This window comes from Eleutherodactylus coqui, chromosome 11 (assembly GCF_035609145.1).
Source record: "Eleutherodactylus coqui strain aEleCoq1 chromosome 11, aEleCoq1.hap1, whole genome shotgun sequence".
Lineage (NCBI taxonomy): Eukaryota > Metazoa > Chordata > Amphibia > Anura > Eleutherodactylidae > Eleutherodactylus > Eleutherodactylus coqui.
The window spans coordinates 129,652,537-129,680,167 of record NC_089847.1 but is presented as its reverse complement, the minus strand read 5'-3'; the positions used below and the strand labels follow the sequence as shown (position 1 = coordinate 129,680,167).

Genomic DNA, 27,631 nt, shown 5'->3' with positions numbered 1-27,631 from the left:
GGTAAGAGTTGTGGTGATTAGATTAGTTGGGACCAGTCCGGCCAGACGCTCCTCTATACTGATGGTCTGTAGGGGGCATCCTGAGCCGGGTCACCTTGTGTGCCCTCACACATCAACTAGTCCCAACATCTCCTAACAGTCTGGTCAGGCGCTCTTCCCTACTGGTGGTCTGTCGTGGTGTCCTGAGCCCGATCACCTTGTGTGCTCTCACTCATCCACTGGTCCCAACACCTCTTAACAGTCTAGTCAGAACTGCCCGGTGGGGGACAATTCATCGATATGACCATCCAGCTTCTCACATCCCAATAATGCGCCCCTCTTAGACTCTGGTTACAGGGTGAAATCTCTTCTCTGCGTCGTAGAGGCGTCTAGTGGTCAACAAGCTCTACAGAAGCGGAAGAAGAGGTCACTACACACAAGGAGCCTCTGAGAGCCTTTTATAAGCCAAGGGGAGAACCACTTTTAGGGTCTCAGGTGACAAGCCCGTTCATCTAATCACCACAACTCTCATCATTTACAGATCTGCCTGAGATGGAACCGCAGGACGAGGTTTTGCCGCAAACTGACTACTTATACGGGAAGGATTGTTTTTGACAAAGACTGTAAATAAATACTAAAGCTATGAGATATATAGATGTGAGATAGATAGGAGACAGACATATACTGTAGCTATGAGATAAACAGACAGACAGTTATCCTATCTTAACCCATTAAAAAAGTTTTTGTTCTCTTATCTTAACACAACACATTGCAAAGTAATTTAAAGTGTAAATAAACCACCGTGATAACACGACATATCATATCATGGTGCGCTAAGGTGCATTTACGCGTAACAATTATCGTTAAAAAACAAATCACTGGATCGTTTGAGTTTGAACAATAATCATTCAGTGTAAACACTGCCAATAATAAAGGAATTTGTTCGCTAATTGTTCATCGTTCATTTTATGCGCGCGAGTTTGAAAAAAAAAAAAAAAGAGGGAAGATGGGTCCTGCCTGTTCTTTCTCGCATGTAGAAAAACGATGTGCAGGAAAAAATAGGGAAGTCCTATCTTTTCTCGCACGTAGTATTACCACGCAAGAATCCCGCTAGTGAAAGCGAAACCATTGAAATCAATGGTTTCATCCCATTTTGCAACAGTGATTTTCGTGGCCGCAAAATGGGACAAAATCAAGCCAATTTGTTCAAGGCCTTAAAGGGGTCATGCAAAGAGAGCAGAACCACTGTTCATATGTCCTATTAGGGTATATGAATATAATAGAGCGGGGTCCCCCATTCAGCACTCCTTTCTATGACCCAGAATAGAGAGCTGCTAAGTAAGAGCAGCTCCCATTCTGGTGGACCTCGTTCCAGTCTACTACTACAGGATGGCCATTTATGTGAATGATTGTCCTGTAATATTACATTTCCACTGCATGTTTGGTTGGCCATAGCTTTCCCCAGGAAAATCATCTGCTTGCCATGGGAGATAAAAGTAGGAGTCAAGGCCATAAGGCTCCACCTTGGCCTTTGAACTAAATAGGAGGACACACAAACATACACTGGAACACTTGTCCACTTCCTTCAAAATTCCTTCATGAAATGTGATACGTTTTTTAAGGAATACTAAGTCATTTATTTGGAATTTTTCTCCTGTAGTCAGTCAACCAGAGTAACACATTCTTATCCCAGATGTAAAAAGTCGGTGATGGAAGGATGCAGCAGGCGGCTATTGGGAAAGAAGACCAGAGAAGAGCTGAGAGACCCCCCTGAAGTGGTAGGGTTCAGGACAGAGAGCCATAATAGAAGGGTTTCTAAAGAAACAAGACTGCAAGAAGTCAGAACTTCACAGACAGACGAGATGGAGATCAGGAACAAAAGGTTTAGCTCACCACGCAGAGAGAGCATTGAAGAATTGTCTGAGTCAGGGGTTAAGAATGGAAAGTTTTACTTTTCAGAATTTGGAACCCCTTGAAATAATTCACAGCTTTGGCAAACTAACAGCGTGGATAGAACTCTGGTCACATCTGTGTTCCTGGTTTCCGTTCTTCTGTTCCATCACAAGGGCAGAATGAAAGGAAACATAGATTTCAGTTTACTTTCTCATTCATTTCATTTGGGGTCTGTAGGGCTCCCGATTCCTGTCCGCTCCGTCAGGTTTCTGTTTTACTTCTTCTCAAAGAAATAATAGTGTAATCTGCTGCACTCATTTTTCTCTCCTTTCTGAAAAAGTAATGGACAATAACCACCAGTATTTTTTTCACTGTGGTTAATGGAGAACGGATGCAAATGAAGCCTTCTATTTGTATTCCCCTGTGTGTTTATTTTATGCAACTTTCTAGTATGCATTTCGATTCCTTGCATTATAGAAGGGTTTTAGATGGTGAATTACATGTGTTTTTGTCTTTTAAGAGCGCATGTTATGTGTTTATATAGTGCTTTCTTTAACCACTTAGTGACGCGGCCTATTTTAGACCTAACACCACAATGATTTTTTGGGGGGACTTTCATTAAATATGTAGGTATTTCCACTTTATCACAATAAAACCCCTTTTACCTATTTATTTTGCATCGCTGCATTCAGAGTCCCACAGTGTTTATTTTTCCACCGACAGAGCTCTGTGGGGGTTTGTTTTTTGTGTTATGAGATTTTGTCTTTGTTGGTGCCATTTTGGGGTACATGTGGCTTTATCACTTTTCTTGTGCTTTCTTAGGAGGCAAAATGAACAAGAAAAAGCATTTTGGCTCAGTTTAAAAAAAAAAGTTCCAGCGCATTTTCTGTGCAGGATAAAAGGAGTGTCAATTTATGGGTCACTACGGAAACGATGTTACCAAACGTGGTTTTTTTTTATTTTATTTTTTATAAAAAAAGAGTTTTGGAAAGTGTACAAAAGAAGGTTTTCTTTTCCTTTTTTTTAACAATTTTTTTGTCCCTATAGTGTAGCAATCCTATGATTGCTCTGATAATACATTGCAGTACTCCTGTACTATAATACATTATCGCTATTCATAGCGATGACCGGCCAGGGCAGACCTAGACTCTATTATCTGGCCATGGCAATGCTTCTTCCCTCCCAATTACACAGTGGAGCGCTGATGATGTCATGGAGGGAGTGCCCTCTTACTGTGAACCCTTTCCATGGTGCGATCAAGACTGAATGCGGCATGTAAGTGGTTAACAACAGGAATTGGTGTATTCATACTGATACCAACTGTTACAGTGGAGGGGGGCGTCTGTCAGTCACAGCTGGCTCCCACTACAGATTATTTGGGCTTGGCTTCTGAGCCAGCACCATCCATAGGACGTATGTTTATGTCCATTTGCAAGGAACCCCTTCCCAGTCAGGATGTAAACTTATGTCCTGGGGCAGGAAGGGGTTAAAATGTAGTTCCCCAAAAGTGTTGATTAAAAGCTCAGTTGAGAGGAAGCGCTTTGCACACAATATAACTGGACGGTGTGTTTTGGCCCGACAGTGTAGCTGACCCGCACAAAATATGAGCTACGACTAAAGACAGCAGGATAAAGTGTCTTTGAGTATCAGCCGTCCTCCGTCGGGGACACTCTTTGCTGAAAGTATTCTGAAAGCTGTTCTGAACAACTACTGCATTGAGGCCATACTGAACCAAATATATAGTGGGAGTGGAAAACCTGGATTTGCAACCAGATTCTGCGCTTCCCGGTCACATAGTCCAGAACCGGGTGACCAAGTTACTAATGAGTCTGCTTTACCGAATGCTGAAGCTAAGTCTGTTGTTTCCTGCTGGACTGAAAATAAAGTTACATTAATATACTCCAGCCAAAGGACCTCCATCGCCAAATGCTGAATCGCGGGTCATGTGACAGAATGTTCTTTCATCAGTGTGGGCAAGACCCCAAAGTGTTCCGGAGTTATGAAAGGCTGGCGCTGAAATCAGTGGCTTCAGACATGACTTGTGTTAGTCGCAGTTAAGAAATAAGCCATACTTTCAGCTACCCCCCAGGCCTATAGTTCTTCCTGACTGGAACCCTACCTCTCCCAACGGGGGTGCTAAAGCATAAACAAGATCTTAGATTGTTATTTTGTTTCTATGCAACCTCTGAGGAGTCTGGAGCTATACCAGAGGTTTTTAATCTCCGAGGAGAAAGAATGGTTCTATTCACTGACAGCAAGAGCAGATCTAGAAATAAAAAGAGCGAACACTGTCTTAAGTGCTATTTCATGGTGGCACTTGCCACATCCTTATTCCCAGAAAAAAGGGGAAAGCAACAGGTTTGTCACATCCTCTGCGCTGCACGGTCACCCAATGTTTCCATGTCAACTTCTAAGCAGCAGCGATGTTTTCCCTCCCCTTGAATAGAGCGGCGTTTCATGTTTTTCATGCATTAAATACATATCTATTGATTGCAGCGTTTCACGGCTTTTAAGAGCTGACAATTATGTAGCTATTTTGATTGTTCGTTTATACACCGGCGTAATAACAGGTAATTAACAGAGGAGCCATCGCCAGCCGGGAGCTAATTATGCCTGGGTGCACGTACTGCATTCTCCCGGCTGTATCTGATTCATCATCTCATTTTATGGGGTGATGATTAGGAAACATTTAGAGGTTTTTGGATGATGTTGCAGAACTAAACACGCAACAGATCCCAAGTAATACTTCTGCAATTAAGTAGATTGCGGGTTCTTGTGTTTTGTGGACATTGACACAATGTGGCATTGCTTGTCTGAGATGCAATAGGTTTGGGAACAGGTCAGCATGTCATTGTATACTTCATATTTGTGCCACATATTTGTATTCCGTACTGTGCAAACGTTTTAGCCAGTTGTGGAAAAAATAGTGTAAAAGTTAAATAGGTCCTTTTACATGGGAAGACAGTTTTTTAATCCCTTAAGAACCAGACACGTTTTAGGGATTTTACCCCATGTGGTAGGTTAACTGCCCTATTTCTTTTCCTTCAGCTACCAAAATTATTTTGTTTTTTCCGTAGCATATAGGGCTATTTTTTTTATATGTTTAACTGACTTTTTATTTCTGTTTTTTAGTTTTATTGGGGTAAAAAAAGCAAAAAAAAAAGTTTTTTTTAACATTTATACTTTTTTTTTTTTAAATTAGTAAATTTATGCTAAAATAAAGTACGCGAACGGGTTCCTCATTTTGTTTAGAAAGTTTTTAATATATAATATGTATAGTTTTGGATTACAGGTCACATACAGCAACGGTTTTGGTTGGCGTTCACTTTGGGTCATTTTCTTTTTTATGTATATATTTTTAATTTATTTTGATATTTCATTTACCATCTATGACCCCAATTATGTCATATAAGACCTCTGAGGGTCATTCACATTGTCTTGTTTTTCCACTGTAGCTGGGGCATCCATATAAGCTGCATCCATAAGAGTCCCACTTACAGGGGATAGTGACATCAGTCACTGGCAGAGCTGATCAGGGTCTGCAAGGACCCCACAGCTCTGCTGTAACAGGGGGCACCCGGTGATCACGTGATCGCTGGGTCACATAGTGGAAGAAACACTTCCACTTTCACTTCTTAGTACGTAGCGCTCATTGAGCGCTATGTATACGGGAAAGGAGAAGGTAGAAGCGGCTAAAAAACACTTGATTGTAGGAGCAGAGGCTTTAATCCCTTGCTGTATTTTTCCTATTGGCCAGAATTAAAGCCCAGGACCAAGCGCCGTAAATTTACAGTGCTTCGCCCTTAAGGGGTTAAACGACTGCACGAGTGCTAGACATCACAGATAAGGTAGTCAGCGCTCGTACAGAGCATTTAAACAGAAAGACTTGCCACCAGCTCGCTGGCTTCTCGCTCAGCCCTTCACCTCCTATGGGAAGCGCTGAGCAGGGAGCATTTACACGGAACGACAAGCCAGCGAGCCAACGAGGTTTTTTTAAGCTGACTGAAAAGTCAGCTTAAACTACCGCGAGTGACAAATTAGAAAATGTTTTCGCATTCACACTGAATGATTATTGCTCAAATTCGTTCATTTGAGTGAATTTTGAGTGATAATCGTTAGGTGTAAATGGGCCTTAAGAATGTTTTTAAAAATAGAAGTGTTAATTTATTTTTATGAATCAACAAGATACAAAATGTCTGAACAAAAGAGGAATTAAATCAAATCAATATTTATTGTGACCGCCCTTTTCCTGAAAACAGCATCTCTTTTTCTAGGTACACTTACACATTATCGGGGATTTTGTAAGATTTTAGTCAGTTTATGATCCATGAATTATACCAAACAGGTGATAATGATCATCATTTTCATATGTAGGTTGAAACAGTCATCAACTGAAATGGAAACAGTTGTGTAGGAGGCTTAAAACTGGGTGAGGAACAGCCAGACTCTGCTACAAAGGTGAGGTTGTGGAAGACAGTTTGCCGTTACAGGTCATACACCATGGCAAGACTGAGCACAGGAACAAGACACAAGGTGGTAATACTGCATCAGTAAGGTCTCTGTCAAGCAAAGATTTCACAGCAGACTGGGGTTCCATAATGTGTTATTCAAGCTCTTATGAAGAAGCACAGACTCTGCTGCGGAAAATACGTCCCGTGAGAATGTATCCTTAAGGCCGCCTGCAGACGGGCGGGTCGGATCCGGGACCCGACCCGAGCGCCTGCAGAGAGCAGCGCGTACTCACCTGCGCCCGCGGCTCCGGCTGTTTGATGTGCCGGCTTGCCGGGCAGCCGGCGCATGCGCAGACCCGAGCCAGCGGCCAGGCACTGAGCCCCGCAGAGAAATAGAACATGCTGCGGTTTGTTTGCCGCGCGAGATTACGCGCAGACAAACCGCGGCCGTCTGCCTAGGATTGCGTTTGCTAACGCAATCCTATGGCAGCTTCCGAAGGGCGGAAATTCCGCGGGAAGTCCCAGCGGAATTTCCGCCCGTCTGCAGACGGCCTAAGGCTATGGTTATACTATAGAAATACTATACGAATCTCAGTAGTGCATTCCTGGACCTACCACAAGGGCTGTTTGTGTCTTTGCTCGGGCAGCTTTGTGCAGGGCGGTCATTCCATCCTTGCTGCGGAAGTCCAGGTGAGCACCGCCGTTACGGAGAGCTTTAATCACTTCTACAGAATTGTCCAATTGGGCGGCCAGAGACAGCGGAGTGTCTGCACGGAGAAGACAGAAGATACGTAAATTGTGGGTCCAGAACTACATGTAACAACTTATGCAGTATTCCTATGGGCAGATTTTCTCTGCCAAGATCTAGATATAAAACATGACCATGTCGCCATCCAACCCGTCATGTATAAGAGGAATTCAGCTTGCAATATATTCCAAGCCATATATCACTGAAGGGTTTGTCCAGGTCTTAGGCAAAAGTATTACAGGGGTTGTCTGGCTGTAAACTCTTGATGGACTATCCTCAGAATCGATCACCAATAATAGATTGGCGGGTGACCATTGCCCAGGCACCTCGCCGATCAATTGTTAGCTGGGCTGATGCTAAATTCTGCAGAAAGCAGACAGCTCCGTTCTTACTGTAGTGGCCATACTTGGTATTGCAGGAAAAATTACCATCCACTTCAGTGGGAACCTACTCTCCAATACCAAGCATGGCCACTACAGTAAGAATGAAGCTGTCTGCTTCCCGTAGAAATCAGCTCAATGTTTAAGCACACGGGCCTGGCAAACAGCTGATCAGCAGCAAGTCCCATTCAACGGAACCCCAACAATCTACTACTGATGGCATATCCTGAGAATAGGCAGTCAATAGTTTACTGCCGGACAATCCCTTTAAGTCCCTTAGATTGCAAAGGCCCTGCATTTGTTTCAATAGAGCATGTCGCATAACTTCTTCCTCCATAAAAGGCTGCACAACAGTCATACTGAGACAACACTAGCCTTAGTGACTCACTGCCTAAAAGTTAGTTAAAGGGGATGTCTAGTTGTAATCTGTTAATGACCTATCAACAGAATAACCTATCAATAGTAGATCGGTGGGGGTCTGTCACCTGGGACTCTCACCAGGCTGATATGCTCATGCATGGAGGTGATTTTTCCAATGAGCATACAGCTATGTTCTCACTACAGTCAGGCTTGGTATTACAGGCAAAGGTCCCATTGAAGAGAACAGGAACTTTGCATGTAATACCAAACCAGGCAAATACAGTGGGAACTGAGCTGTCTGTTGCGTGCAGAAATCCCCTCAGTGCATGAGCACACCAGTCTGGTGAGAATCCCAGGCGGCAGACCCCCACCGTTGTACTATTGATGACCCATTTTGTGAATAGGCCATCAACAGCTTAAAACTGAACAACCCCTTTAAACGCAGTGAAAAAGATGCAAAGACTGTATATAGGCACTTGTATTAATACTTGAAAAGAGCAAATACATCTCGTATGTTATGTTATATAACATCCTGGCCACAGGAAAAATCTATCAAAAATCCCGACCTATACTAACTACCTGTACAAATAACGCCGGTGCTCACAGCATACGCTTACCACCAGTTTCCGGATCATGATAGTTTGGGTCCAGTCCCCGATCTAACATTTTGCAGACTTTCTCCACTGAACAGTGCTGAATGTAATCCATAAACTTTCGTAAACTAGCCTGGAATGATAAAGAAACAGTGAAAATATTCACAAAGTCAGTTTAGAAGTGACTTATTATCAAGCTAGTTTCAGGAAAAACACCATTTTAGACAAAGTAACTCATAAATGTGAAATATTAATTCCTGACTGCAAAATCCAGTCTGTAAATGGAAGGAAACCGGTCACCAAAAATGTCACTATTAAGCCACCACAGTGTTTTCCAGTAAGTTCAACACATTACATGCAAGTATTTGTCTGAAAATACACAATACAAGTTACCCAAAATTCACACTTTCATTCTTTGGCACCTTGTACGCAAATGCCCATTTTCGAGCCATCTGGATGGTGTGTGCTACATGAGCAAACTAATCACGCCCTTCTCCTCTGAACCATTGCCTGCTCCGGCTCCTTACATCAGTCACACTGAAATCGCATGCACATGTCGTGTCATATACACCTCATATCGCCCGAACATGGAGAAGCGAAGTGCATACACCGCAACTTCACTGCGTATGTCCTAGAAGTTGCATCGTGTGGCCATCTGCTCATGTCTTCCAATGCGAGCGCAAAGATGCAAGATGTGTTACCCTCACTTCACTGTGGATGTGCCAGACGACGCGAGTAGAGGGCCGCAAGGAGCATTGCGCAATTTCTGCACAGAAAGCATTGACTTCAGGTGCAGGGAAAGCAGCGGTCAAGGATGAGGAGTAATTAGTTTCCTAACACACTGAGGGGTGCTGCAGGTATTGCTTCTGACCGGATTTACATATAGGGCACCAAAGAATAAGAATTTGGGGTGACTACTATGCTGTGTTTGTAGGTAAGTCCATGTGTGTAATACGTTCAACATGCTGAATAGCGGTATTGCCACGGTTTAATAGCGACATTTTTGGTAACAGGTCCCCCTTAAAGGGCTTGTTCTATTTGGATAACTCCTGCGCACTGCGGCTGTCCTTTCCGAAGCGTTTATTATATGGTGTATTTCTGGTTTTATCCCACTGACAAATGTAGAAAACTGAAACTCCATTCTATTCAGTTGTGTGGATTTATTCTTTCCGGTTCCACAAGGCACGCCATGTTGGAATAATTGCTTATTGAAAACACCTTAAAGTTACTATTTTCAAAGTATTAGAGAAATTCTGACGGTGAGCCAAACAGGCCTCGTTCACATGGCCATAAAAGTGGCAGCGCTGCGACAAATTTCTCCGATGTGGATCTGCCATGATGCACTGGGACAGACATCCAGAGCTCAGCTTTGGAATTCTACTGGATCCACGCACAGACCTGACTAAATTCAAGAAAATTCACACACAACCGCCGACTTGGTCTCAGAGCAGAACTTGCTCAAGAATTGACATGCCCATTCTTTTTTCGACGACACATAAAAAAAACGTGTCCAAAAGAATCCACGCCATATGAAATATGACGCAGATCCCCGTTGAATTTAATGGGTTATAAATAGATATGAGCGAGCACGCTCGGATAAAGCAGTTACTCGAGCGAGCAAACAGGTAACAAGTCTATTTAGGTGTGGATTTTGCCATAGATTTTTTTTGTGGATTCGCCATAGGATTCGGCCTTTGCATTTCAAAGGTTAAAATCCGCTATCACAATTTGCAATGTAAGTTAACATTTTGCGGATTAAGGATTCTCAGCGTATTTCAAATATTCTGCAGATTCTGTGCGGAATTTTCCTCTCCATGCGGATAAGATTTTTTTACGTCTCACGGATGGTATTATAAATACCGCAAAGGTTCTACAGAAAAATCCTCTGCTGAAAGTCTGCAGCCTATATAGCCAGAGGCCTCCTTCACAAGACCGCATGTGCCTATATGTTCACCCTTAACGCACCGTATAATCGCACAAATGAAGATTAGCCATGCTGGACTCTCCATCAGAAGTTGTGTATTTAAAGCTGTTCACACAAATAAATGTGCAATACATTCGCGTGTAAGGATCGTAAATTTACAAAGGATAAATTAAAAGGAAGAGAGGGCAAGTTACAGGCTGATCCGCCCGTGCTCCTCGATCGTTCGTTTATTTTAGCGATCACAATGCACTTTCACCCGATGGCGATTAACACCATTCTCGTGGCTTAGAATCGCAATTAAATGCCTAATTAGAGACAGACGTCTTCTTTTTATTGCGTTGTATGCAGGGTAATTCCCTTCCCCAACCTTTCTTTCACGCGACGTATAAAAATCGCAAACAGAAACAGTCGTGCATTTCCTATTTTTACAGCCACGGTTTTTTTTACGCGGCAAAAAAAATCGTTCTTCTGAATGAACCCATTGATATCCAATACTTTGTATGGTCACGTTGGATGGGCGATTAGTTTTTTTTACGCGGCTAAATTTAAGGCAACCTTAGAGCATATCCACATGTAGGGAAAATGCTGCGGATTTTGCAATCGTGGACCTGGCTGCGGATGACCCATAACATTTAGTGGGATACTCAGACAAGTCTAATGTTACTGTGAATTTCACTCTTCACTTTGCAAAAAGTGGAATCTGCACAAGCAACTGATATTCTGCAGATTTAGAGTCCATTGCGGATTCCATGAGGATTTTATCAAAGCTATGAGGATACTGTTTGTTACAATGTCATCCAGATGGCTTGTATTGTTCTGCCCATGAAGATCCTCTGACCAGCAGCGTGGTTAACAATTCAAGAAATAGTATTCACACACCTCGAGAAAAAAAAAGTCTGGAGCGTAAATTGACCTCAATCAATTGTAAATTTGCCCCAGATACGTCTAGAACAGGACGCTGATAATGGCTTCAAAACAATCGACCGTGTAAACCAGGGCACAGGATAATGATAGGCTGATACTAGAGAACAATAGCACATGGTACATTCTAATAAAGATACGCTGACACACGATCTGAGAACAATGGTCTATTGATACTGTCAGATACCAGAGTAATAAGATCTTTACATCCATAATGACATGTTATACTGTCATACGATATGCTGATTATAGTCTACGCCGGTTCATTAAAGGAGAAAATACCTGGGACATACCTTGGTGTGTAGCTTCGCGATCTGTTTCTCGTCAATACTGGACTGCTTGTACAGTCTTTTCTTGTAACGAAACTGCAAGGAAAAAGCAGGACACGATAGAAAATGTATAGTAATGACCCAGATGGATCAAAAATGGTGCAAAGGCCAAGTGGAGCAACTGCCCGCAGCAACCAGCTGCTTCTAGCTCTCATTAGTTTGGAAACTTTTCAGTAATCTGATCAGTTTCTTCAGGGATTTCCCCCAATATCTTTTGCACTAGTTCTGATAAATCTGTACCCACATACCTTCTGTCAGTATTTAAAGCGGATGTCTCACCAGGATGACACCTTTTCTAAATGAAGCGGGCCCAATCAGGTGAGCACTAGATCCAGCAAAACCTCCAGCGATAGGCTATTAGCACCAGAAGTTGTTGCATCTGTTTGGGGATGAGGGATCCCCCTCTATGATGGCTATTCCCTAACAGACCACATGTCTTGAGAGGGAACCAGCTCAGGGCTCGTTCACATCAGCATTGGAGGTTCCTTTTGGAATTTGTCACTGATTTTCAATAAAGAACATGGAGAAGTAGCGCCGCATGCTGCACTATTTCATCCTGTAGAATACCCCATGGATGGCCAGAAACAGAACGAACCCCACTATAGTCAATGGCGTCCGTTTGGTTCCGTCATGAGATGGATCTGATCAGTCAGATGGTGCAATTTTCCTGCTCCCCAAAGTAGTAGCTGCTAGAAGGCCAGCATCTCAGGTAAACGTTCACTGACAGGTCCGATTGGTAGCCTGGCCCTTTGCCCCTGCTGAGTAGTTATGGCATAATGGCACATTTATGCAGTAAAATTAAAAAAAGGATAATATACTCCCATCTGACCTCTGCAGCTTTGTGCTCTCTACCGCTCTGGTATCCACTTGCTTTCCAGCAGTCAGTCACGTGACCACCGCAGCCAATGGCTAGCTTAGGAATGGCCACAGTAGTCACGTGCATCTGGGTATATGACTGGCTGCCAGTAGTCAAGGCTAGGACAGAGTGGCAGGGAGATAAGAATATCCAAGGATGCTATGAATACTGAGTGGGGTAAGGGTGCTATAAATACGGAATGGGGGAATAAACAGGGCTATAAGTATAGAGTGGGGGCCATAAATACTGAGCGGAGGCATTATTACTATCCAGGGGAACACTTTTACTGTGTGTATGGCTCTGAAAGCAACATTCACTGTGTGAAGCCTACAGAGGACTTTGTCTGAGGCACTATGGATGGGAAGAGTGTGTAGAAGTGTGGAAATATAGGACCGGTGCTAGAAAAAGCAAGGAGCTAAAGATGTCTGTATGTCAAATTTTAACCCTTTCCAATCCACTGTCTGACCTGTGAAGACATTATGATTTAGGGCTGTACAGCTCCGATGTTGGTAGACTTCCGTCGGGGGTTCTCTTACTGTATTTTGCCAGCCTCTCTGCTGTCGGAGCCTCTCCAACGTGTCACCTCATGCAGTACTGGCTTTAGCCAGCATATAGCGCCGTTGTATAACAACAGAAAAAGAGTAAGCCCCCTAGGACACAAATTGGACTGGAAAGGGTTAACAAACCGTGGCTGGGAGAAGTCCTCATGGTGGTCTGGGCTAGGTGGAGAAGACTGAAAAAGGGAATGACTCCAGTCAGAGAGGACACCACCTGTGATCACTGAATAAAGCTGTATTGAAATCACTTATACGGTCAGAAGAGCGCATGTGTAGAGCTGAAATTTATCACTATAATAATAATGCTCATCGCTCGATGGAGGCCCCATTCAAAGTTTTGCTATGAGGCCCAGCTTTTTCTAGTTACATGCCTGCCCAAAATTGGTTGTTAATAGAGGAGGAACTACTGGGTAATTGCAATGTTTGGGAGTCTGTTATTTGCAATGAAGATTTACCTAACCGGGTACGGATGGGGGTGGATGGGGGGGGGGGGGGGGTCACGATTATGGTATCCATTCACCCCCAATTACTCCAGAATACCTAAGGCTATGAGAAGTAAACAATTCAGTTCACTGACCTCCAAGGAAGGCACGCCTCTGCTCATGGGTTGAGGATATTCCCGCAGTAGCCGTTCCTCATCGAGAAATTTTCCATCCCGCCCATTGCTGAAAGGTTGGTAAAGGCCGTAGTTGAGAACATCCTTTAGGCTCTGATTGAGAGTGCATAGGATCCTCTGCTTAGCCACCCAAACAGTGGCATCGGGGTTAAACCGAATACATTTCTGAAAACAATGAAGAATGAAAGTTAAATAGTTACAGCCACATTATGGATATACACTGACTGGCCCCTTTATTAGAGCCTGGCCCCTCATGATTGGCGCTTCTCTGTATGGAAATGATCCCCATGCCCCCGGAGAGCAGCATAAAATCACGTGACAAGTTTTTTGTGGATCAGTTTCAGTGTGAATCCACATTGGATGGGAAAATCCAGCGATCTGAGCGACTTTCAAAACAGGCCGATCATCAGTGCTAGACTAGCCGGGGCCGGGATGTCACCCCAACATTGCGGGGTTTTTATCGTGCAATAGTGTGGAGAGTATACCGAGAATGGCGTGATCGAGGAAAAGCATCTAGCAAAAGGGACTCCTGTGGACAGAAACAACTTGTCACCGAAAGGGGTCAGAGGAGGATGTCAGGAATCGTTCTGACCAACAAGCACTGCAAAGTCAAGAGCAGCTGAATACATTGCTGGTGCTCCAACTAACGTGTCTGGCCCAACTCGCTATTCCCTAGTACAGATGGTCTATAACAGACGACCAGTTCTAGCTCCATTGTGTCTAAGTGTTTTAGAAAAATGAGACTTCAGCGGGAAAAAGAGCGCAAAAATTGTATCACTGAGCAGCGGAAAAACATCTCCTGGTCGGATGGATGCAGATTTCTGTTGCTCCGTGCTGATGGGAGGCCAGAATTTGGTGCAAGCAGCATGAATCGCTGACCCCTTCCTGTCTGGCTGTTGGAGGTGGAGTAATAGTGCGGGGAATAGTTTCTTGGCACACACTGGGTCTTCTGATACCTGGTAGATAGACACAATGATGAATTGTTGCAGGTCAGAAGGCCAGAGAGGTCCAACGTACTACTAGATGGGGTCTCTAACAAAGAGGCCATTCAGTGTAGCTGCTAGAGTAGTTTTTGTGTTTTGTTTAGCTCTTTTCTAGAACAATTATTATAAAATAAAATAAAAATAAAAACGTTTTCATACAGTCTTCACACAAATAGGATTATATGGATTCTGTATACTCTATGTAAATGAGACTGAGAAATACTGTAGTCTTACAGGGATTCTGTCATCAGGTTCATGCCGCTCGTGATTTGGGACAGGGGTTTTAAATGCTGCAGCATTTCAGAATAAACGCACTTTGAGGTTCGACTTCTGAGCTCCGAGTCATGGAGGTGGGTCATGCTGGCTTCTCACTGCCCGCTGCATGAGGACTGACAGCATTCTCCCTATACACAAAAGGGGAGAGCGCTGTCGGTTTTCATGCAGCGGGCGTGGAGAAGCTTTAAAAAAAAAAAAAACACACCTGCAATCGCCGGCAAGCATTTAAAAATAATTTTGGCACTGACATGCAGGTCGTCCGCTGTGGAAATCCATGTGCCGTGCACATGAGGCCTAAGACGGCCATGGGGCAACAGACATCCCTATCCCGGGCTAATACCGCCTGCAGTTTGGGCAGCATGAACCCGATGACAGAATCCCTTTAACCATGTCAGAAAAGCGATTGTGAATGTTCTCAGTGAGAGAAACCAAGTAATCTTGTAGATATGATACCTTTTAATGGCTAACAAAAATGCATGATGTTACAGCAAGCTTTCGGGAATATCTCGCCCCCTTCATCAGGCTAATGAATGAAACTAGTTTGGATGGCACATAACTATAACATACAGATGCAGAGGGGAGGGGGGACACTCCTCTTGATCTAAATAAATGCTCACACACAGAAATTTGAGACTTGAAAAAAAACACAAGACAGTCGGAGCAGAGAGACAAACACTAAATCAGTCCACTGAGCCGAGGAATGCAGGAGATATAGTAAATAGAGAAAGCAATAATAACCAGAGATACAGCAGCTGAATAGGACAGAACCTACAAACATCTCCTTTAGAGCTACTTTATGGACTACATTAGGGAACAGTACAAATAGCAATTCCCTAGTACAGCACCATCACTGGAGCTGCAGGACAATTAAACTACTAACGAGCACTTGTCCGTCCAATTTGTATGTGTGTGTGATGTGCAAGTTACACAACGAGCCTGGCTACACCTGTGATGTCCGTTATTACCGGCTCTTAGCACTGCCCCCTGATCACATGATGGTGATGTCATCACAGCTCCTTTATCCTCCTTCTGTAGTAAATGAGGAATTATGGGCGGACAACATCCCTCACAAACCCCTGCGGCCTCAGTTGCAAAGCATACAGCAGTACTCAGTTTGCCAGTTTGTACTGGTTGTCAGACTGTTGCACACCTCCAATAAATGACACCTCACAAATTTACACATACAGGCTCTTAGCTCCGCCCCTGATCGCATGATGATGACGTAATCACACATCCTTTACACATACATGTCTAGCAGGGCATACTGACCAATAAGATTGAAGCATCATCCTTCCCCACTATCTTCACATCTCCTGAACCAGATATCATTTCATCTCAAATGCTAATGCCGCCATCACCAGTCCAGCCTTCATCTAATCTTCAACTGTTGTCCAGCGTTGGAACAAACCGTTGCTGTCGTGCAAACATGTCACCACACAGGGTTCAACGCGTCCGTGAAGCTAATGCAGCTTACATGACATAGCGACAAGCCACGATGTCACCTCAGCAACCAACTGAAGTTCATAAAACACATGTAGCTCATATGCGAAAGCTACATAGCAGAGGTGTGTGTGATGTGCATGTAGCAGAGCTATGTGTGTGTGATGTGCATGTAGCAGAGCTGTGTGTGTGTGTGTGAGACACATGCATGTAGCAGAGCTCTGTGTGTGTGTGTGACGTGCATGTAGCAGAGCTATGTGTGTGTGATGTGCATGTAGCAGAGCTGTGTGTGTGTGTGTGTGACACATGCATGTAGCAGAGCTGTGTGTGTGTGTGTGACACATGCATGTAGCAGAGCTGTCTGTGTGTGTGACGTGCATGTAGCAGAGCTGTGTGGCACATTGCGTCACCAGAAACATTGGTACTATAATTTCCTAATAATTACTACTTCTATTCATAACCAGCAGGCTGGAATGTGACTTCCCTGTACACCAGTATCCTAGTTGCTGTCATCCCTGGAAGTCGGTAGGTGGACCGTGCATCGGACTCATCTTTGCTTACCCATAGAAAACAGTGTGTGTGCGCATGTGCACTGACTGCAGTGATGAGTCCCATGTGTGAAGCAAGTGCTGGTTTCTAGAGAGGGAACGGGGAGCCAGGTAAATATAAAAAGCTGACAATGGGGCTGACGGAAATAGCCAAATACAAGCCCTTGGCTATTCACAGAAGTTCCATCGAAGATGAAGTTGGTGGCAGCCTGCAAGTGTGGCCACCACTCCAATCAATCTCTTCTTCACTGCGAGCTGGTAGTGAGCCCACAACGAGGTACATAGGGGACAGGAGACTCACAAATCTCAGGATCGGTCTTAATAGTAGGACCTACACCAGACTTTTATCACCTATCATATGAATAGATATTTTACGTTGGGCGGTCGTGAAGGGTGTATGGTGCGGGCTTGGAAGTTCAGACCGCTCCATACCTGGCAGCTATGAGCTGTTTCTGACAGCTAGCAGTCACTGGTTTAGATACCATGGTCAAAGCTGACCGCACTTCTAAACAGTCAGTGGGAGGGGGGCACGTGGGATCATCGACATGATTGTCAGGTGCCAATGGGATATCATGGCAACCTGGAGCCTACTGAATGCCCCCAAGCCCTGCCGTGGCAGGGCTTGATAGACAACATCAAAAGTCGCTATACACTGCAATACTGAAGTATTACATTATATAGTACAAGTGATCAAAGAGTTCAAGTCCTGTGGGGATTAAATAAAAGTGTAATTAAGGTTTTTTTTAACATTAAATAAATAAATAAATAAAATACTACAAGTTCAAAAATCCCCCTTATCATTTTTACTAAACGGGGAATACTGTAAAAACTCTTTAAAAAATGGTGTCATTGTATCTTTTAAAATTTCTCCCTACTTAGAAATTCTTTAATGTTTTCCAATACATTATATGTAGAGATGAGTAAACGTGCTTGTTTAGAGCAATTACTCGAGCGAGTAGCGCTTTTTTCGAGTAACTGCCTAAATCGGGCGAAAAGATTTGGGGTCGCCGAGGGTGAGCGGGAAGGGGGGGGGAGGAGAGCTCCCCCCTGTTCCCCTCGCTCCACCCCGGCACCCCCGAATCTTTTCGCCCGGGTAGGCAGTTACTCGAAAAAAAGCGACGCTCGTTCAAGTAATTGCCCTAAACGAGCATGTTCGCTCATCTCTAATTATATGGTACCATTATAAAATACAACTTGTCCTGCAAAATCCAGCCCTCATATGGCTATGTCAATGGAAAAAGTAAGAAGTTATGGCTCTTGGAACAAAAAGGCAAAAGTAAAAAGAATGAACAATCTCTAGTCCTAAAGGGGTTAAGTAGCTGCCTGGACTCTGCACATCTATTACTGTGTCCGCTGTACTGTTATATAATGCACTTTTGTGGGAATCTACTTACTTGATGTATTTTTCTGAATGCGTTTTATTCGTTTTTCTTCAATTGAAACACAGAAACTAGTTTCATCGATTGACTAAAAGTGCAGAATAGAAGTGCCTCTCTGGCGGCAGCGGATGCGCCTGGCATCATACAAGTAGGGTGTTGCAGTGTCCTGATTTCAGCAGAACAATCTTGTGTACTTCTCCTCTCCGCCTAATGACGGAGCTCAGGCCTCCATTATCCTCAGTTCTTACCTGCGGGATAACAACCGCGCTCTTTTCTTCATCTTCACATTTTTCACTCAATCCCCAGAAACTTTACAAGCGTGTTTACCAACTCTCTGTAAGCTGGGAGGCTAAAAGCCCCTCCGATGGGCGTTTTACCGAATCAATAGCGCCACACAAAACAAATCAACTATATAAATAGTAGCGGACCTTAACGCAATAGAAAAATGTTTCAGTATGACATGATGGAATTCTTGCGTTACTAGGAGGCCGCTAGGCCTAAAAGCCATCCATTACCAGTGCTGCTGATAGCAATCTATTGTTCACACTTATCAGCCATTTCAGGCTGTACTATTATTTAATGTCACAAATACCAGGAAGACTACGGAAACATTGGCCATTAGATTTGTCCTGGCAGTCGGGGGGCATTGGCGGTCCACAGAGAAGTGTTATGGACAGCAGTCAGGGGCAGTGGCAGTACACAGAGCAGCGTTAGGGATGGCAGTCAGGGGAGGGGCGGTCCACATAGCAGTGTTATGGACGGCAGTCAGGGGCAGTGGTGGTCCACAGAGCAGTGTTATGGACCGCAGTCAGGGCCAGTGGCAGTACACAGAGCAGCGTTAGGGATGGCAGTCAGGGGAAGGACGGTCCACAGAGCAGCATTATGGATGGCAGTCAGGGGCAGTGGCGGTCCACAGAGCAGTGTTATGGATGGCAGTCAGGGGCAGTGGTGGTCCACAGAGCAGTGTTATGGACCGCAGTCAGGGCCAGTGGTGGTCCACTGTAAAAAGTATAGTCAAAACTAATAGAGACCTAGTCAAACAAAATCGAAAGCTTGCACCATTGGTCTCCATTTGGCTAATGAAGGCCTCTAGTTCCGAACATGGCTCCAACAGTATGCGGTTTGCAGTCATTTAAACATAACCCTGGGCTGGAAATGCAGGGAGCACAGTGAAACAAAGTGTGAAGCCAACCTTCTTCAGGATCGGCTAACCATCTAAGGCCTCATTCACACCGCCGTTTTGCTTTGTACTTAGCTGTTCAGTCACGGGGACAGAAATACTGAAAGCAGTATCCATCCTATGACAGAACAGAATGGTGCCAGATGATTATAATTGGGTCTGTTCAGCATTTTTCCAGATTAAAAAAAAACTGCATGCTGCACTATTATTGCCAAGTTTTAGGATAGATCTCCGCTGGGGGCCCTAAATAGAGCCTCAGGAGCAGATGCGAAGTCGCCCTATCATGTATGCAGATGTCCCAACTCTCCTGTGATGGAAGATGCCGGGGAAAAGCAGGAGCGGGCATATTACATTTCTACATGTCTGATCCTTTTGTCCTCAAGGGAGAGAAGTTGATGCCAGAGGTGTCTAGCAGCGGCTTATTGCCCTGTTGGCCAAGTGTATATATGTACAGCGGGGGTGCATGGAATAGCTGCTGGCTCAACAAATGTTTGACCGACAGCTAGCTAGCTCATATGGCCAGGCTTAGGGTGGCATTTTTGGCAGATAGTTGGCCCATGTATAGCCATCCTTAGATACCTTGGCTCAATACAGTGTATGTAGTTGAAGAATGTTGCAGCTCTGTAAAATCTCTGTAGTACAGAAATGTTTTTGTCAGTCGGTAAAAGCAGGACTATTAGCTAACCTCCTCACTCCCAGATAGTATCTGGACTATTGTAACGTTGCATTCGTGAGAATAGTCTGGGACTCCATTCATCGCCTCGCACAGGGAAGTGACCTGATTGCAAAGATTACTGGATCATCGCCGCTACAGCGGCCTTTTATAAAGCTCCCCGCCAGTTTCTGCTCCTCGAACAACATCTCCGAAGTAAATTACAACCCGCCTTCATTAAAAAAATATGTACTTGCACGTCGCTCCATCCTACACTCCCAAAAGCTACCTAATTTATATTATTAAACTTGAGAACTGGAAATCTGTCTAAACACATTATGTGCATCACCCGTGGGTTGAGTATTGCTGCCTGCTTTTAAGACTGCGCAGGAATGCAAGTTGAGATGCTAAAAACAAGGCAAGTAATTTAACACCGACTGCTTGTTGTATCGACCCAAGTCTGATTTACTTGCAGAATATAGCGGAAAAATTTAACGGGTTATTCCGAAGCAGCAAGTTAGCCCCTATCCCTATCTGGTTGAACAGTGGGGGCCAAACTCTGAAGCCCCCACCGATCAAAAGATTTCAGCCTCAATGCATCCACAAGTATGAGTATTGACTCTACATAAACCTTTGGGTGCCATATACATTGTGGTGCACCCACCCTAACTGCATGCGGATCACTGCTAATCTCCAGGCGACACCTGGACTTGTTATCTAATGGTCACTGTGGCAAAAACACATTTTTCAATCCCTGCCACATAACCTCAATGCCTGTCACTCTGGAGGTCTCCTCTATGTATTCCAGGCACTTCCATGTAATGCAGTCCCCTGTCTGAGGGTAAGACTTTTTATTTTCAGTTTCACACCCTTCCCATGATGCAATCAGCCCAGTATTAGCTGCAGTTATACCATTCTACCTGCAGGGGGCAGTTTAATTATTATTACATTCATCTAAATAAGCTACAGAGCAAAAGTATACAGTCAGGAGGATCAGCTGAGATCTCCTCTATTATACCTGTGTGACATCAGTAATTGTGGCAGGTACCTGTGTCACCCTCAACACACTTTGAGTGGTAGATCCATGCAACAGAATCACACAAAGTGAAAAATTGACTAGAAAATGAATCCCTAACCCCAAGCAGAACTGAGCTGGTCATAACTAAGATCGCATGACCATCTAAAGAAAAAAAGAGGCCAGGAGTCTCAGTCAGAGAGTATTAGCTAACCAAGGGAACACTAGCCGGCTTATATGGCTAAGTTCTCAAAAAAACACAACATAGTGATCATGGGAGATTTTACCGATCCAGACATTTGTTGGGAATCTCTCTCAGGTAAAAGTAATGGATCCAACAGATTCTTATCCGCTCTTGCTGACAATTTTATCTTCTAAAAGGTCGAAGAGAAAACAGGGGGATCTGCTATCTTGGACCTAATTCTTACCAACAGGGAGGCAATGGTTGAGGAAGTAAGGGTGGCTGAGACCTTAGGAGGCAGTGATGATGATATCCTTGAATGTTGGATAAAAAGTGGAGTAAGACCTAAGAAGATTCAGACCTCAAGGTTGGATTTCAGAAAGGCAGATTTTAATTAACTCAGAAAGAGGATAGGAAGAATCCAATGGCTGGATGTTCATAAGGACAGAAATGCCCAAGAAGGTTGGAAAATATTGCGAAATGACATTCTCAAAGCACAATCATTAACAATCCCTGAAAGAAGAAAGGATGGGAAGCATTTAAAGAGTCCAGGATGAATGAACACAGAACTTGCACACAGGTTAAAAAGGAAGAAAAACGTGTTTATCAAATGGAAAGAAGGGGGATATCTAAAGAAGAATATAATGTGGTCTGCAGAAACTGTAGGGCAAGTGTCAGAAAGGTAAAGCTAATAATGAATTGAGGCTTGCAACAGGGACCAAAAGCAATAAAAAAAGATTTGGGGGGTCAAAAGCAAAAGAAAACTCAAAGATGCTATTGGATGCTCAAGATGAAAATGGTGAATTGGTTAAGAATGATGTTGAGAAGGCCGAACTTTTAAATTTGTATTTTGTATCTGTTTTCTCTAGAAAGTAGATGGAACATCAACTGATCTTCCCTGTGCTGTTGGGGGAATAAAAGAATGTCACTATGCAGGAATAATATTGGTCTTTGCATGGTGTTTTTTTCCTTCAATAATATAGGATTTTTTTCCAGCAACAGTAAGGCTCAATGCCCACAAACGGATTTTCGCTGCGAATTCCGCAGCAATGTTCCTGCCCCTGAGCGGAAATTAACTGCAATTTTCCACTTGCGGGGGAGAATCGCAGTATGATCTATTTTGTGCAGAGAATTGCACGGACGGCTTCCATTGCAGTCAATGGAAGCCATCTGTCCTGCGGCACTTTCACAGTGAGCACTGCAGAAGTATCGCTGCCGAGGCACTGGGTCTGATTCCACTGCAAGATGTTGCAGTCGGAACCCGACCCGGCCGTGGGCATAAGGTCTATGTTGGTATTCAGTCACTGTGTGGTAATATGTGATCATGGTCAAATGGCATTATTTGGCATTTATATAGTGTTTTATTGATAATGCTGCTCTTGGTATACTGTGTTTTTTAGTGACAGTATAGAAGTAATATGAATGATCAGTTTAGAGAAAACGTAGATTATATCATCTTATCTCAAAGTAAGAAAAAAAAAGGAAAAAAAAAAGATTAAACCTACTACAGTAGAGTATAGCAGTATCCCTGTAGATATGTGACTTATACTATAGCTCCCCTTCACTTCTTTCATTAAGTGAATTCTCCTTTCCAAACTTTGACTCACAGTTTGCTGCAGATCGGGTATTACAATCCTGACGACCATCGTGTTGGTCTGAATATCCTCCAGCCTGCTGGTGGGACGCTCGGCTGTGGCCCTGATGGTGTCGTAGATGGTCTCTTCTTTGGAGCTGTCTGATTCGGACTCCATTGAATAGTCTGAAAAGCTCTGTGCCATCTCATCTTCACTGGAGGTGGGACTGCGTGGCATATTCAGCGTCATTCACCGCGAAACACTAAAGAAAAAAACCAAACATTTTACATTGAGATAAAAAATACTCTATATGGTTCACTTTACACAGACATTTGCACAAACCTAAAAATGGAGGTAGGATGAGTACCGTAGGTTGTGTGCACAATACTCACCCTTCGGCCAAGCTAACGTGACCATATGCTAATAGTGTACTACTCACGCAATAGCAAAAACACATATACTTTAATGGCGCGCGAAATACGGGCATGATTTAAATAAATAAATTTAAAAAAAATTGCACTGTTCTATCTTGGCCCATATTCCGCGCATATACACGGCAAGATAGTGCAAGGAGACTGGTGGCATGCAGCAGGTAATTATGGCCTTGTGAGCCCAGTTTTTATCCCTATATTTTATCAATGCTGTTTTGCAACAATTTTACAAAACTGAAAAAATATTACAGCTCTGCAAAATTTCAGGATGAGATTTCTAGGAGACTTAAACTTAAAATGAGGTTGTTCCTGTCCCAGATCACAACAATGCAGCCCTCTGCAAGTAGCGAGTCGCTAACTATCTTATACCATAGATATTATCTCGGTTCCCTACCTTTGACTCTTATGCATGCAGCACACCCAGGGTGGGGTCACAGTGTGATTTAGGAGTCACGTATGGCTGTCCACCTCCTCTGTAAGACCCCAAGTCCCCGAATGGGCTAATTGGCTTCTGCCTCATTAGGGGTTTTTTTTGCCTTCCTCTGGATCAACAAGGAAGGGGGTTGAAACAGGCTGAACTAGATGGACATTGTCTTAAAGGGGTTGTCCCGCGCCGAAACGGGTTTTTTTTTTTTTCAACCCCCCCCCCGTTCGGCGCGAGACAACCCCGATGCAGGGACGTACAGACAGCTTACCGGAGCGCTTACCTTGATCCCCGCGCTCCGGTGACTTCTATACTTACCTGTGAAGATGGCCGCCGGGAACCTCTTGCTTCGTGGACCGCAGCTCTTCTGTGCGGTCCACTGCCGATTCCAGCCTCCTGATTGGCTGGAATCGGCACGTGACGGGGCGGAGCTACACGGAGCGGCTCTCTGTCACGAGCGGCTCCATAGAAGAACACAGAAGACCCGGACTGCGCAAGCGCGGCTAATTTGGCCATCGGAGGCCAAAAATTAGTCGGCTCCATGGAGACGAGGACGCTAACAACGGAGCAGGTAAGTAAAAAACTTTTTATAACTTCTGTATGGCTCATAATTAATGCACAATGTATATTACAAAGTGCATTATTATGGCCATACAGAAGTGTATAGACCCACTTGCTGCCTCGGGACAACCCCTTTAATTTAGCCTAACATACGATGTTACTAAGTCACTAACCATATGACAAGTGCAATGAGATGGCCCTGTAATGTACGGTAATACACCTGCAACCTTGTTTTCTGATGCGGATATCTGAGAGTAACACAGGAAGAGAGATAACTACATGAGACAGCCCCTCACACAACCTCCTAATAGAGGGGGGTGGCTGCTTGGTGTATACTCCTGCATAGAGCAGATACCAAGTGCCAGACCTTCTGATACATGTAGTGCACCATGCAGACCAGCAACCTATTAATGACGCCCCCCCCCCCCCCGGCAATGCGATCGGCACTAGATTTATTGTAGGGTAAAAATACACATTACACCCCTAGATGAATTCGTTAGGGGGTCTAGTTTTCAAAATGGAATCATTTGTTCAGGTTCTCTGTCGTTTTGGCCGCTCAAGGGCTCTACAAGTGGGCAGTGGGGCATAAATCACCTTCATGCTAAATTTCTGTTCTGTGTTCTGAAAGCCACCGACTACTCCTTACATTTTGGGCCCCGTTGTGCATCCAGATATAAGATTAGGGCCACAATGGGTATGTCTCTGAACACGGGACAAACAGGGGTATCCATTTTGGGGTGCAAGTCTTCATTTATGTGTGTGCTGTACAAAAAAAGCTGTTTTTAAAATGACAGAATTACCAAAAAAACGAAAATCTCAATTTTTTTCCTTTTGCTTTGCTTGAATTCATTCAAAAACTGGGGGGTCAAAATAGTTTGTACACCCCTAGATAAATTCATTAGAGGTCTAGTTTTCAAAATGGGGTCACTTGTGGGGGTTCTCTATGGTTCTGGACGCTCAAGAGCTCTACAAGAGTGCTACGAGGCCTAAAAGCCTTTCAAGCAAAATTTATGTTCTGAAAGACACTGACTACTCCTTTCGTTTTGGGCCCCGTTGTGCATCAAGACATAAGATTAGGGCCACAATGGGTATATTTCTGAACACGGGAGAAACAAGGGTATCCATTTTGGGGTGTCAGTCCTCATTTTCATGGGCACTATAGGAAAAAAATATGTCTTTAAAATGACATAGTTGCAAAAATATGAAATTTTACTTTTTCTCCTCCAAATTGAATTAATTCCTGAAAAAAAACTGTGGGGTCAAAATACTCATGACACCCCTCACTTGATACATTAAGGGGTGCAGTCATTTGGGGGGGGTATCTATCATTCTGACACTCATGAGCCTTTGCAAACTTGGCTTGCTGTAAGAAATAAAGTGTTCCTCAAAATGCTGAAAAGTAATGTTAAATTTGTACATCATCTAAATCAGGGGTCCCCAACCATTGGTCTGCGGACCAGCACCGGATTTTCTTTGCCGGTCCGCAGCACCGCAGACTAGCAAGGTACTGTTGTACCTTAATGTCACGTCACTGGTAGCTACGGGCTGAGCGGACTATGGAGTGAACGCCCCCTAGCTTCCGATTGGCTAGTACTGCGGCAGAGAGGACACTGACAGGCGAGCTGTTCTTCCTACAGTAGGGAACACTGTCTCCCTGCTCTGATGTGTACTGCACCTGCTGCTGAGTGCTACGCCGGGCCGACAACGTAGGAAAGTAAGGCTGCCCTGCAGAACTGCTGTGTGGCTCGTTGTGCTGTGCTGCTGCCCGCAGTGTCTCCTATGCTCCATCATGTGCTGCTGCTGTCCGCTACCAGTGGCGGGGGTGGGGGCTCGCCAGCATAGCAGTGAGCGCGCGGGAGCAGAGAGCATAGCGGGGACCTCAGGAACCACACCGTCAGAACTGACGGGGTCCCTAGAGTTCTTGCAGCGCAGGGGGGACATGGCCACACGGACAGTGCTTCGGATCTGGTGAGCGCATATCTGAGGGTGCTAGGGAGTGTAGCAGGGCAGCAGAGTGGTCCCAGCAGCACCCCCCAGTCTACAGCGCTGTTTGGTGTATAGCGCTGCATAACCCCGCCCCCATATGACCAACGCTCCACCCCTGCCCCACCCCCACCCCACCTCGCCCTGCCGGGCCATGGAAAAATCATCTTGCTTGAGGCCGGTCCCTAGAGGAAAAAAGGTTGGGGACCACTGATCTAAATGGTTAAAAAAAAAAACAAAAAAAACACTAACGTTTTTCAAATGTGCATTCAGAATAAAGTAAACAGATGGAAATATATATCTTAGCAAAAATTTGTACAGTATGTTTGCACATATTTGAGATATTACAGTTCAAATATCTTTCCTGGTATAGAAGCCAGGCTCACAGGCCTGTAGTTTCTGTGTTTCATCAGGACAGCAGATCGGGAACATTTATATGAGCTCAGCTGCAATAAAACCTACTTTGTGGGAACTACTGAGTGGAGGCATTGCCATGTGGCTGCCCAATATTATGGGTTATTCAGAATAGCGGGCACTACAGTTTGCACAATTCTGTGTTGGATAGTATTAAATAAACATTTTGTTGTTTTGAGTTCCTGATCTTTCTTAGGCCTCCTTCCCACGAACGGATTTCCGCCGCGTAATTCGCGGCGAAAATCCGCTGCGTTGCCCGCAGCTATTAGGTTCTATTGAACCTAATAGCACAATGCTCACGATGCGTAATTCCACCGCGGAATTACGCACCGCGATTTCTCCCGTCCTCACCCGCAGCATGCTCTATTTTCTGCGGGTGAGGACGGGCTGTACGCACTGACGGCTTCCATTGCAGTCAATGGAAGCCGTCCATTCACGCTATCTCCCGCTGTAACCAGCGGGAGATAGCGTGAAAAAACGCTTTCCCGCCCACCGCCGAGCGTCATATGACGCCAAATGACGCGGTCCGGCCGCGTCACGTGACACGGCCGGCCGTGCACGTGACACGGCTGGTGACGCGAGGGTGGTGGGCGGTGACGGGCGGTGACGCGCGGCGGTGGGCGGGGAAGCGATTTCACGCTATCTCCCGCAGGTAAGTATAGGGGCTCTGGGGGGCGCCGTGACGGGCTTCACAGCGGAAAATTACGCTGCGGAGCCCGTCACGCTCGTGGGAAGGAGGCCTTAGGGTGAGAAAGTTGTGCGTTGAGAGATACACAAAGCTTGCATGAAAATACAACCTATTATTTGTAGTGAGGGTATTTACATGAGCAAATTTTATCTTGGAGCGCTGTTGTGAGATGGAAAAATAAAAAATAATTTTTTTTTTTTTAATCGCATTTTCTATTTTCATGCGTATCTTGCATAAGAGAACATGCAGATGTGCTGCGTTCCACATATCTCAAAGCATGTAGGGTGTTACTTGC

General features: G+C 44.5%; 1 protein-coding gene across 3 annotated transcripts in view; it reads right to left on the bottom strand.

The window, feature by feature from the left end:
• Window positions 1-27,631, bottom strand: part of SHANK2 (SH3 and multiple ankyrin repeat domains 2) — a 391,791-nt gene that overhangs the window by 336,928 nt on the left and 27,232 nt on the right. For all 3 annotated transcript variants that reach the window (XM_066583524.1, XM_066583525.1, XM_066583526.1), the window contains exons 2-6: window positions 22,869-23,097; window positions 13,569-13,772; window positions 11,543-11,614; window positions 8,429-8,537; window positions 6,939-7,090 (exon numbers count right to left, since the gene is read on the bottom strand). In XM_066583524.1, coding sequence (XP_066439621.1) covers window positions 6,939-7,090; window positions 8,429-8,537; window positions 11,543-11,614; window positions 13,569-13,772; window positions 22,869-23,084 — 753 coding nt within the window. In that variant the 5' untranslated portion in view covers window positions 23,085-23,097. The remainder of the gene's footprint in view (window positions 1-6,938; window positions 7,091-8,428; window positions 8,538-11,542; window positions 11,615-13,568; window positions 13,773-22,868; window positions 23,098-27,631) is intronic.